Genomic DNA, 12,917 nt, shown 5'->3' with positions numbered 1-12,917 from the left:
GCGGTACGTGGTGAGAAAAAAACATGAAATAAAGGTAGATCAAGGAGCAGATGTTCATCCTGTCCGTTTTCACGAGGTGCTGTTGGCGCAGTAAGGGTGAAGGGGCCCAGCAACGTGCCTTACCTTTACGGTGAACGCTGGCCTTTCCTCAGCTCTTTGGATGTCTCTGACTCTCTCCAAATGAAGAAGAGAGTATCTGTGACTGAGAAGTAATGGAGAGCATTGTAGAAATAGGAGTGGGTCTGTGGTTATACGATGGTGGAATTTACTTCGAAATGGATGGATTCCAGATGCAACCAGTATATGAGGACCGTAATTAACCAAACCCATGCTGCCAGGCACCTTCTTGTTTATCTGCTTAGGTCCTCCCGACATTGCCGTCGGGTAGACACCGTACCAACCCCAGCCACAGAAAAAGAACCAGAGGCTCAGAATGGCTAACTGGTGCGTCCAAAGGTCAGCGCTCCTAAGAGGCAGAGCCAACACAAAACCCGGGTCCACAGACTCCAGTGCCCTTTTTTTTTTTTAAGCACCTAGTGATAGCACTTTGGTAGCGCCTCTGAGTTTGGAAACAGAGACCAGTGCATTAAGTTATCCCCATCAGAGACCAGCTGACCAGCTTCCTAAAGTGCGAGCCAGAATTCAGACCCAATTCACTTGTGGGCATCGTCCCCTGAAAGACCCGGACGGTGGTGGAGATGTTTTCAGCGCTGAGCCCAGAAGGAAGTGGCCATGAAGCCCTGAGGAAACAGGGTGTCACCTGTAGTTCTTGGCGTCTCTTGTGTGGCTACATGCTTCACCGAAGCCAACCTGTAGGCCATTTGGACATCCGGCAGGAGAAAAGGTTACAACCTTCCCTCCCATGTCTAGCTTCCTGCAGAGTGGCTGTGCTGCATAGGAAATCTGGCGTGTGGGGGTGGCATTCATGGGACTGTGGAGAACATCTCAATATAATCTGTTTCACAAGATAAAATGGCATTTATTCTGTGTCTGTGGTTGTCTGAAGCCCACTGTGGCTGTGTAATTTGTAATTTTCTTGTTGGTCCTCCCGCTCTAATGGGGCTGGGGGCTAAGGATTCATGTGATGTCTGTCCTTGTCTTTGGAGGCTCTCATTCATCCTTGAAATGTCCCCTATACCCCATTTAGAAGAGAGAGATGGGCTAGGCTGCCTGTTCTCCTCACTCTGGGACCCTCTCCACAACACCAAAGTTATCGTCTGAGAAACAAATCTGAGCATGGCCCTCCCTTTCTCGACACCCAGGGGTTGCTTGTTGATGCCTTCAGATAAAATTCTAATTCTTCCTCCTGGCAAACAAGATTCTTAAACCATTCAGCTGAATTCTCCAGCCTGATTTCATGCCTCCCAGCAACCCTACACTTGAGCCGTGTTGTTCTGTGAACATGCTTTCCTACCTCTCTGCCTTTGTATGAAGTGCTCCCTTTCCTGGAATCCCCCGTGAGGAGGAGCTCAGTCTGGGACAAACCGGGCCCAGGGACGGCAGAAATGGAAAGGGAGGAGAGTGAGATTTTGCTGGACAGGGCAAGGACTGTGTGCTGACCAACATTTCTATCCATCGTCCCCATCAGTGACAATCAGAGGCATGTCCTTAATTTGGTTGGAATCTTGCTTTGGCAATGTGGCATTTTGCTTGTTTCTTTTTTTTTTTTTTTTTTTTTTTTTTCTCAAAGCAAAGGAGAACCCAAGGGGTCAGAGATAGAAATCATGCATGGAAAACATTTTCCTTATTTTTCTGCTAAAATGTGCTTGGGGCAGGGGCAAGAAATATTTGAGGGAGGAGAAATACACAGCAAACATGGCATTTTGAGAGGTTAATTGGATGTGGATGAACATATTGAGATGATGTTCTGTTACTGTCAGAAATAATGTTTTACAGAGAAGCTATTTGTGAAGAGAGACCAGTTATTATTGATGGACTAATGTGCACTCAGGAATATGGAAGTAATAATGCAGAGGTACAGTGTCTACAGAAAGATGTCAATCAAACGTGAGGTTGGAGGGGACAGCCTGAAAACCTTCTGATTTGACTCTGCATATAGGATTTGACCTGTAGGGCCCATATGAACAGACCCAGCGTTATTTCACAAAATCACAAGTGGATTTTGGATGGTTTGCCGACCACTTTGCCCCCCTGGGATGGGGTCTGATGAGTGCTCTTTAGAATTCAAAGAACCAACACAAGCCTGTGATTCCGCAAACATGTGTCTCAAGTTTTAGAGTACCATTCTGATCTCAAGTACCGTTCCCTATCCCCATAACCCAGTGAATGAATCCTGTCATCACAGCGCTTCATTGCCCAGCTGTCATCTGCTCACTTCCATCTGCCCGTAGAAATGTGACAGAATTCTTTGCCCCAACCACATGCCCACATCTTAGATGCAGGAAGCATGATCATGAGCCCCAGAAGTAGGAAAAGACTGTATAAAGGTAATGACCTTGCACTTTGTTCCAAGTGCAAAATAAAATGGCCCCAACGGAAACATGAACAGGGAGGGGAAAGATAAAGCAAAAGAAATCTTTGAGTCATGGGAAGATCATCGTCCAGCTCGCTGGCGTCTCGGGCCTTTGCCTCCTTCCCCGCTTTCCCCCAGGAAAAATGCTCTGGGGGAGCCAAGCCAAATCCTGCTGCTCAGCTCTTCAGAGCCACAGTGACCAGCAGAGACCCAGATCTCGACCAATTTGACTTAATGCCCTAAGAGGCTAAGCCTGCGAGTACCACTTCTCAGGGTACTTTGCTAAGCATTTATACGGTCTGTCATTTAGAACACAAGACTTAGGGACAAACTCCAATTTTTGGTGCAATACTTATCATGGAGCCAAAGAACTTTGTATAGAAATCCCAGATGATCTCTCCCCTCTGAGTCCCATAGGGGGATGGATGTGCAGGACAACTTCACTGTCCGGCCAGTATAAATAAGTGACCGGCCCCCACACCCTCCCTGTTCCTTCTCTCTGCCTAATTTTCTCCTTATAATTTGCCACCACCAAGCGTACTGTTTGATTTGCTTGTCTTGTCTACTGTCTGGGGCCTGCACCCCACCCCTAGAGTGTACATTTCATACACATCTTGCCCAGAGTCGGTGCTTTGTGACTATCCATCGAGTGCAGGAAGAATGAACTTGCTCACCTGCAGGGGCTGAATGGGGGCAGGAGGGAGGTCAGTTCGAGACCCACTAATAGATCTTCCATCGCCCCCGCGCCCCGTCTCCCCTCACACTCCTGTTACATGCTACAAGAGTCTTTTGTTTTCTACCTCTCCACAGAGCATTGGCTGTGACGACTACTTAGGCTCCGACAAAGTTGTGGACAAATGCGGGGTGTGTGGAGGCGATAACACAGGCTGTCAGGTTGTGTCAGGCGTGTTCAAGCATGCCCTCACCAGCCTGGGCTACCACCGAGTTGTCGAGATTCCCCAAGGAGCCACCAAAATCAACATCACCGAGATGTACAAGAGCAACAACTATTTGGGTAAGCTTGGTCTTTTTCCGGAGGAAACCCTCTGTCACTACCGGATGATTCGTTCCTTCCCAGGATCGTGACACAGCAGTGTCCAGAGGTCCGTAGACACGTAGAAGGTGCCACTGGGATGCGCCAAAGCACCGCTTGGCCTTCCCCTTGAAATGAGAAGCGTGGGTGGAGAAAATTTTAAAAGTCCTTGCAAATAAATATTTAATACCTACACATTTAAGCCAGCCTTTGTTCCTTCCAAGAGCAACGTGGTTATGAAACAGGTGATGGGCTAAATGGTTTCTCTGAGATGGGGGAGGCTCTATAAAAAGCCAGGGTATGTGCCAGTCTTTGTTCTGTTGGGAGTTCAAGGTGGCCAGGGGCCATTGATGACCCTGTCTGGAGCTTCGTTCCCTACAAGTCTAAAGTAAAACCGTTTTTTCTCTTCTTTCTGCTTCATCTGCCTGAGGCAGCAGGATGTGTAGAGCATGTATGTATCTTCTTAACAGCTGCAGTCACTTTGGTCAAGGTCGTCAATATCAAGAAGCCGTTTTAACCCATTTTCCTACTGAAAGTTAGATCTTTGTTGATACTTCCTCCTGGGTTTCTGGCTGATTGCATTTTACACAAAGCCAATCAGGCCATACAAATTAATTTTTACCAATTTTAGGTAAGCATGTGCAGATTAACCAACAAAATAACACAAGGAAAGCAATTCCTGAGTCATTTCATGAAGGCAATATTCATTTTCATTTTTAATTATGTCTTTCACTTAAATGGCACAGACACTATGTGCCAGACACCATTCTTAGTGTTTTGCCTCTACTAAATTATTGAACCCTCTCAACAACCCTAGGGATAGGAGCAGTTCCTATCCCCATTTTATAGATAAGGAAATGAGCACAGAGAGATTATGTAACTTGCCAACATCGCCCAGCAAGGATGAGGTAGAGCTGAGATTCGAACCCAGGCAGTCTATCTCCAAGCATAGCAGTCTATCAAGATATAATACCCATGAGCAGTTCTCAGAGTTCTTCTGGTACACCATTGGCCATGCAGCAGTCAGTGGTTGCAGCAGTTGAGAGAGGTGGTTAAGTTTGCAAATTTCAAGTACCAGGAACACCCCCGAAGATAAATCCGGACCCGACAACTCCAAATCCCACAGCTCTTCTCTCTGCACCCAGGAAAATGCAACTGAAATTAGCTTCACCTGGATTTATTGGCAGGAGGAGGAAGGAATGGCAGGTGAGACCCTGAGACAAGTCCAGTTAAAGTGGAGAGCTGACCCATTGGCTCTGGCAAGCCCAGGAGCCACCAAAGTGACAATAAGCCCAGTTTTCCCAATGAGTGGTTTGTGTGTTATTTTTAGTTGTGAGAAGATAGTCCTTGTGTGTGTTTACTCCTTTTTTTTTTTTTTTTTTTTTTTAATATTAGAACATCACATCTCCATAAACATCCCATCTTCTAGAGTGGAAAATGTTCTTCAGGGGATTAGTTGAAGCGTCATTGGGTGCAAGTGCACCAGAAAACAATGCCACTTTTCACGAGCGTTGTGTTGTTTTTAGTAAATTCTCATTGCTCAAATTAGTCCTGTTCGGCAAACAGTTTTTAAGTTGTGCCCTCTGAAGAGAAAACCCTGAGTGAATATCCACTGGATGTCTGAATGGAAACTGCTCTCAGAGCCTCAGTGTTTGCATCTAGAGTATGGGAAGAAGAATCTTGACCTTGTAAGTTTTCAGGACAATTAACAGCATAACAGATATTCAGAACCCAATCACTTACTAGCAACTGACCAATGTTCGTTCCCTTTCCTTTGTCTCCGAGACCTTTTTAGTACATCAGAGCTTCGTGGAATCAAAATTCCCTCTCCCCCTAAAAAAGGCTCAATGAAAGGGTGATGATTCAGAAAGTCAAATTCAACCTTGTATGCCCAGAGAGCAGTTGGGTACATGAGAAATCCAGAGTCCTTTGCCAATATTATAGGATGGCATGTGGGCAAAGGAGGGAGAATGGAAACAGAAGAACAGGCCACAGAGAAAGTAGGTTCCAGAGGTGATGAATGGGACCTTCTGTCTGCAGCACTGAAACTACGTGCAATGCTTTTTTTTCCTCCTTTTTTCTTATGTTTATTGACATGTAATTCATGTATCGTAAAATTCAACCTTTTAAAGTGTAGAGTGGTTCGGATGGTATTTTTCTGATCACAAGTATTCTCTTTAGCTATCCCACCTATCCTGCTAAATCTCCTATTCTGTCGGGTCTGTATAGTTTAAAAGTTAAATTGCATGGGATTGCCTGAGATTGTGTAGAAGTCATTAGAACACAGGTGTCTCTGGCTATTTTTGAACTGTTCAACGACTGTGTTTTACATTACACATTTTCAAACACTTAAACGTTTTTTGAAGAGATATGTGGTGGATTTCTCTACAATTTTCCAGGTAATGGTGAAGGTTTTGGTTTTCTTACTGTGTGATTCCTGGCTAAGAAAACTATTTTGTGTAAAAATGTGACTTGATGCACAAAATTGATTTGGCTGTTCATGTACAGCTGTTCTGTAGAATTGGCAATAGAGAGGGAAGGAATAGTTCAAATTTGTGTCATTGCTTTCAAACCATGCACAGCTTTTCAAAGTTTTTCAGTTGCCCTGTTTCTCAGAATTACCTTTAGTTATTTGTGATGCAAATCAAACTTTTTCTTGTGAAACACTTGGTGTTTTTTAATGACTAACTCTCCAAACTCGATAGAAATGGAAAATCGCTTTCTATGAAAACAGAAGGACTTATATTATTACTGCTGGAAAAGATGGTCTTATCACCTCATTTTAAAAGGTTTTTAATTTTAAAACCCTTAATACGTAAGTGCCTTTTCTAGGCCAGTCGCTTAGTTAATGATAACAGTCGTGCTATGTGTATGGTAAGTACCAGAGTCTCCAAGCATTTTGACGTACATGGCCTTCTGATTTTTAAAATTGGGCATTCTTTACTTTGCTTGCTTCGAGAAAGATCTAGAATTACTAAAGATGCAATGATAGAGTGAGGATGTGAAAATTGAAATTTAAAAATCAAAACTACATATGCGGAAGAAGGAGGCATACATCCCCCAAATCTTGGCTAATATGTAAATAGTAATGGTGCATTCAACCAGACGCTGAGTTTATGGCTGAATTTGGTGCATTCAACCAGACGCTGAGTTTGGTTTTTTCCATCAAGAACTAGACCCGCTAGGGGCACCTGGGTGGCTCAGTCAGTTGAGCATCCAATTTCGGCTCAGGTCATGATCTCATAGTCCATGAGTTCGAGCCCCACGTCGGGCTCTGCTCTGACAGCCCAGAGCTTGGAACCTGCTTCAGGTTCTGTGTCTCCCTCTCTCTATGTCCTCCCCTGCTCATTCTCTGTCTCTCTGTCCCTCTGTCTCTCTCTCTCTCTCTCTCAAAAATAAATAAACATTAAAATAAATTAAAAAAAAAAAAAAAAGAGCTGGTCCTGCTAGGATGCAGACTCCGAAGGCCAGAGCTCTAGCCCTGGTCCTGCCATAACCCACAGGGGACAGACCCACCTGGAGCTGGGGCAACAGGCCAGCTCAGCACTTTGTGACACCCACTATTTCTCTGGGCAAAGCTGGAGAAACCGTGACCTTTAATGATGCACAGATTTCAGGAGATAGACCCTTTGTCTCCTTTTAGATTGGAAACCAATGAATTTTTGCAGAACTGAGCTCCACTTTTATTTTTAAGTTTATTTATTTATTTTGAGATAGAGAGAGGAGGGAGGGAGGGGCAGAGAGAGGGGGAGAGAGAATCCCAAGCAAGCACAAAGCCTGATGTGGGGCTCAGATTCTCAAACTGTGAGATCATGACCTGAGCTGAAACCAAGAGTCAGACACTTAACCAACTGAGCTACCCAGGCGTCCCAAGCTCCATTTTTTAGTGTTTATTTGAATTTGTCCACATGCTCCAAAATATATACTATTTGGTGCATTATAGATTCCTAGATGATAGATAGAGATAGATAGATATAGATAGATAGATAGATAGATAGATAGATAGATAGATATCTTTTTTTTTAATGGAAAAGGCTTTGGAATCCATGGATATGCTAAAGGCTATCTATTGTGCTTTTGCATGAGAGTTATTCTGAACCCTGCTCTTTGGAAACAAAAAGTTAAACCTAATTTTATTAAAATGATTGACATTTTATATTACTTACCTCTTCCTTAGTAATAAGATGTTGTAAAACTATTCTACCTGAAATATCAAAGTTTGGCTAGTGCAGCTAGCTCAGCTTACTAATGTCATTATGTAACAGTTCAGAAATCAGACATAAAAGCATACCAAGCAAAATTGATTCTACAGGACATGTTCTACCTGCCAACATGCTACATGTCATAGAGCCTGAGACTTGGAAGAAATTTGTTAAAGGTCTGTAAGCTTTAAAAAATAAATTGGCAATACCTTTACTTTTAAGCATGTTTTCTTAAAGGTTTTAAACAATAATAATAATCACCAGCATTTAAAACATCAAGTATCATGGATCGTCTGTAGGTTGCAAACCTTTCATTTATTAGCTGAGCTGCTCTCTCTATGGGAAAGGTTGGAGTATTTAGATAACAGAATGTCTTACATCCATATGATAGTTAATCCCAAAGATCTGTCACATGCATTGTAAAAATTTTGAACAATACAGATGATATAGAGCAAAAAGATGAGATTCCTTCTTTGTGCCAACCCCATACTGGGTCCGCTGCCTTCAGGTGTTAATTAAGACACATAAATGACCACCCTTACCAGCTCCGTGTGCATCAGTCCTTTGTGGAAGTACAAAAAAAATGGATCTTCTAAAAGTGGTGTCACTATGCATACTTTCTGCAATTTGCTTTTTTATTTTAGTATTATATCATGATACCTTTTCATATTACTACATAAAGCTAATTCATTATTTTCTGAGTGCAGAGTATTCCATACAACAGAAGTAACATAATCTAGTTCAGCAGTTCCTTATTGAGGGATGTTTAAATTGTCTCATTTTCTAATATTGCAAATAATACATTTGATTTGTGGTTCAAGATGGCAGACTGAGTACATGAGGGTTCTTTTGCCCCCTTCCTCCCAAGATTCCATCAAAATGATACGAAAGGAATAAGACAGGATATAACCTACAACCACCAAGAAAAGAAGGGGGGGGGGGCATCTGTGAAATGATTTTAACAAATTTCTGGAACACATTTCTGAAAGCAGATGGAAGAATGTTCTCTAATAGAGCAGAGGAAATCATAGCCTTGGTAGCTGAGGGGATAATAATGAGGAGGGGCCAGCCCGTATGCAGAGCCCAGCAGCCTCCGGGTCTGGGGGCAGCAGATAAAATGGAGGGTGGGAGAAGAGAATGGAACTGAAAAATGGAGGAATATATGAACGGGCACCCCACCCCCACCCCCCAGCACGCACATTCAGAATGCTGGCCTCAACCTCCTCATCCAAAAGCTGATGGGAACTAGAACGTGGCTGTGAGGATTGGTGCCCCCAAGACCTCAGTAACCATTGTGGAATTGGAGGAAGAAGCAACTGAATGACCGGTGCCCCATTTTTCACCCTCTAAAATTTGGCCTGTTGACAAGCTCTGCCAACGTGTACAGAATTCTCAAGCAGCCTTCCCATTGCTTTCATCTTAAACATCAATAGACAATAACATAAGTGGACAACCAAGGATCAGTAGACATTTTTTTAAGCCCATACCATGAAAGAAAAGCCAAGATATATAACTTAAAAGTTGTTTCTAGAAGAAAAAGAGCAAATTCTTGGAGAAGAAAACTTAAATAAAGGTCTTCTTACAAGTAATGCTTCCATGAATATCCTAATAGGTATATCCTTTCATACTTATGTAAATATTTCTGTAGGATAGATTCCTAGAAATAGAATTCGTAGGTCAAATGGAATGAACACTGAGAGAGAAAGGAAGATTCCTCTACAAAGTGGTTGTACCAATTTGTACCCCCACCAAAAGTGCCTTTCTCCAAACCTGGACCAACACAAAATATTATGAATGTACTTATTAACTTTTACTATATCTTTTTTATTTGCATTTTCCTGACCACTCATTTTTATTGTGATTTGTACTCCTATGAATATTCTGTTTTTAAATTGTGTTTGTGGTTTTCTTACTGGTTTTAAGAACTCATATAAGTTATGGATAGTAACCATCTTCTGCTCATATACATATTAGTCTTTATCTTGTGTTTCAACTGTGCTTATCATATCTACTATTCTGTGGAGAAAAATTTTAATCTTTTTTTTGTCAAACATGTCAATCATTTTTTTTTTATAGCTTGTGGGGTTTGTTTTACTTAGGAAGACTTGCCCACCTCCCACATTATAAAATTAGTCTCTAGAATTTTCTTCTATTATTTTTATACTCATTTTGTATATTTAAATACTGATTTGTGTAAATTAATTTTTGTGTGTGGTGTGAGGTAGGGTTGTCACAAAGCTATTTATTAAATTTTCCCCACTCATTTGAAATGCCACCTCTACCATATATTAAATTCAAATATATGTAGGTATTCTTGTGGATTCTTGATTCAAGTCCACTGATCTATTTGTCTCTTCCTGTTTTGGTACCATATCGTTTTCATTACTGTAGTTTTAGGTTTCATTCTTTTGTAGGTCAACTTTCTTCTCCCTCTCTAATTCCCTACCCAAACACTTTGCTCTTTTCCTAAATTTCCTTGAGTATTTTTGTACATTTTTTCTACATATACTTCAAAATTGTCAAAATCCATAAAACGTCTGCTTCTCAAGTGAGATTGCAATGAATTTATGGATTAATTTGAAGAATAAAAGAAATGGCTTCATAACATTGACTTTTTTTTTTAATGTTTGTTTATTTGTGAGAGAGAGAGAGAGAGAGAGAGAGAGCTTGAGTGGGGGAGGAGCAGAGAGAGAGGGAGACTCAGAATCCGAAGCAGGCTCCAGGCTCTGAGCTGTCAGCACAGAGCCCCACGTGGGGCTCAAACCCACGAACTGCGAGATCATACCCTGAGCCAAAGTCAGATGTTTAACCAACTAAGCCACCCAGGCGCCCCTAACGTTGACTCTTTTGAGTCAGGAGTATAGCATATCTTCCCATTTTGTGTTCTTTCATAAAATTTCTTTATCTAGAGTTTGCATAGGTTTTATTAGGTTTATTCCTAGGTAGTTTATAGTTTTTGCTAATATAGTATAAGATCTTTCCACTGTATTTCTAGTTAGTCATGCCAGCATGTATCAAATCATGTATTTATTTTCTACCTGGACATCTTGCTAGACTCCTTTAACAATTCTAATAGTTTTTCACTTATTTAACATGGATTTTTCTAGGTGGAAAATCTTGACATCTATAGATAATAATAATAATAATGTTATCTTCTAATGCATATTCTACCTCTTATTATTCTCTTGTCTTGTGGTACTTAACAGCTTAAACCTCTAAAAAATTTTGGACTAATCCAGAAGTTTGGAATAATAATGTCAGTGGTTTGTTTTTTTTTTTTTTTTTTTTTGTCTTGTTCCAACATTGGGAATGCTTCTAATAGACGTTTGCAGAGTTCTCTGATATGTAACTTTTATCAGAGTAAGGAGTTTTCTTTCTGTAACCAGCTTTTAACAATTTTTATTAGAACCTGCTCTTGTTTTTTCCTTTCCCCAGTGTCTGATTATTCTCATTTCTCAATTTATATTTATGAAGTTCGTGGATATTTTCTTATTAAGTGGATTTCCTCCAGTTACTACAGTGGCTCCCCCAAATTCACTTATTGAAATCCTAACCCCCAAGGTGTGATGTGGCCTTTGGGTGGTGAGTAGGTCATGAGAGCAAAGCCCTCATGAATGGGATTAGTATCCTTATAAAAGAGGCCCCAGAGAGATCCCTGACCCCTTCTGCCATGAGAGGTTATAGGGAAAAGACAGCCATCTAGGAAGCAGAATCCTTTGTGTTACACTTCCTAGCCTCCAGAGCTGTGAGAAGTAAATGTCTGTTCTTTACAGGCCACCTGGTCTGTGGTATTTTGTTATAGCAGCTCGAGTGGACTAAGTGACTTGAATCTGTCTCTACAACAGGCCGTTCCTTCAAATGGAGCAGAGGCACTCTGGTGTCAGCGTGCTGTCTGACAAGCCTCCTCTGAGTGTGTATCGGCAGGGGGCAGACAAGGAGTAGACAGACAACCAATGTCTCTTGGAGATATGCAAGGATTCAATAGGATAATAAACATGAACCATCTACCTTTAACCTACCTTATACCAAGTCTCAAGTTTTCCTTATAATGGCTCAACAGGAAACAGCCTTCTCTTCCACCCCACTGCTAGAGGCTTCCAGGATTATCCAAGCTCGAGTATAACATTTTGTATCTTTCTTCTTAGACATCCAAAGCCTACCTGATCTCACTTGATTGCTCTAGCTGTGTCCCCATGGCTTCTGTGTCCCTGTCTCTCTGGTTCCTTTTCCCCACAGAGCAAAGAGGGAAACGAATGGATGTGTGTGTTCCGTCTCTCCCCTGTGCTGACCTCATTCTAACCAGAAAATGGCTTCTTTGAGGTCCACATCTGTAACCATGGGCTTACCCCTCCCGCCCCGGACTACATCCTGCGCTCTGAGTGCATTTTTCTGCTCTGCTCCTGTCCACTTTCCAGTTCTTGGCTTTGTCTTCCAGGTATAGCCCACCTCTGCCCACTGAAACTGCCTTTTGCAGAGCCACCATTCCAGCTGGGATGCTCCTGGACAAGTTCCTTAACTTTTCTGAGATTCCCTTTACTCACAGGTTAATTAGGAAAACAATTGTAGTTTCACGGAGCTGTTGACTTTAAGTGAGATGTAGGTAAAATACCTACCATCTTAAAGGTATTCAAAAACTGTTCCCTAATCTTTCTAGATCAGTGGTTCTCATCCTGGATGCACACTGGAATCCTAGGAGGTATGCTGTCTGAGGCCTATTTGAAATATGCCAATGGCTGGCTCTTACCTCCCAATTGAATCGGCCTGGGGCACAGCTTGGGTATCAGAATTTTTAAGTTCCCTAGGTGACTCCCATGTCCTTGCAGGCTAAAAGACCTGTTCCGTGCTACACTGGATCTCAACTAGGAGCTATTTTGTTCCCCCAATCCAAAGAGAGGCCAGGGGTGCCACTGAACATCCTACAATGCACAGGACAGCCCCTACACAAAGAACTGTCCGGCCCCGAATGTCAGTGGTGCTGAGAGGAGAACCCCTGGCCTGTGTGCTCACCCAGATCCCTTTGGGGCTAAAATTTCATGGGTCAGTTATTTAAGAATGATGTCTAAATAATAATAATAAATGTCAAAGGTGCTACTGGGATGACAATTCTATCTACCAGTAAGTTTGCATTGATCAACTCACTATGAATTCTTAGTTTCCAATCTAAGCCCCTTCCTTCCATCTCCCTTCAATATTTCACCCAGTCTGTTGG

At 42.1% G+C, this 12,917-nt stretch overlaps 1 protein-coding gene across 1 annotated transcript in view; it reads left to right on the top strand.

Annotated features, from left to right (window-relative positions):
• THSD4 (thrombospondin type 1 domain containing 4) overlaps window positions 1-12,917 on the top strand; it is a 543,647-nt gene that overhangs the window by 441,697 nt on the left and 89,033 nt on the right. The window contains exon 7 of the mRNA XM_042941521.1: window positions 3,284-3,488. Within this exon, the coding sequence (XP_042797455.1) occupies window positions 3,284-3,488 (205 nt within the window). The remainder of the gene's footprint in view (window positions 1-3,283; window positions 3,489-12,917) is intronic.

The sequence above is a fragment of the Panthera leo genome, chromosome B3 (genome assembly GCF_018350215.1).
Source record: "Panthera leo isolate Ple1 chromosome B3, P.leo_Ple1_pat1.1, whole genome shotgun sequence".
Classification (NCBI taxonomy): Eukaryota; Metazoa; Chordata; class Mammalia; order Carnivora; family Felidae; genus Panthera; species Panthera leo.
Note: the sequence above shows the minus strand (reverse complement) of the source record. Positions and strands in the feature narration are given on the sequence as shown.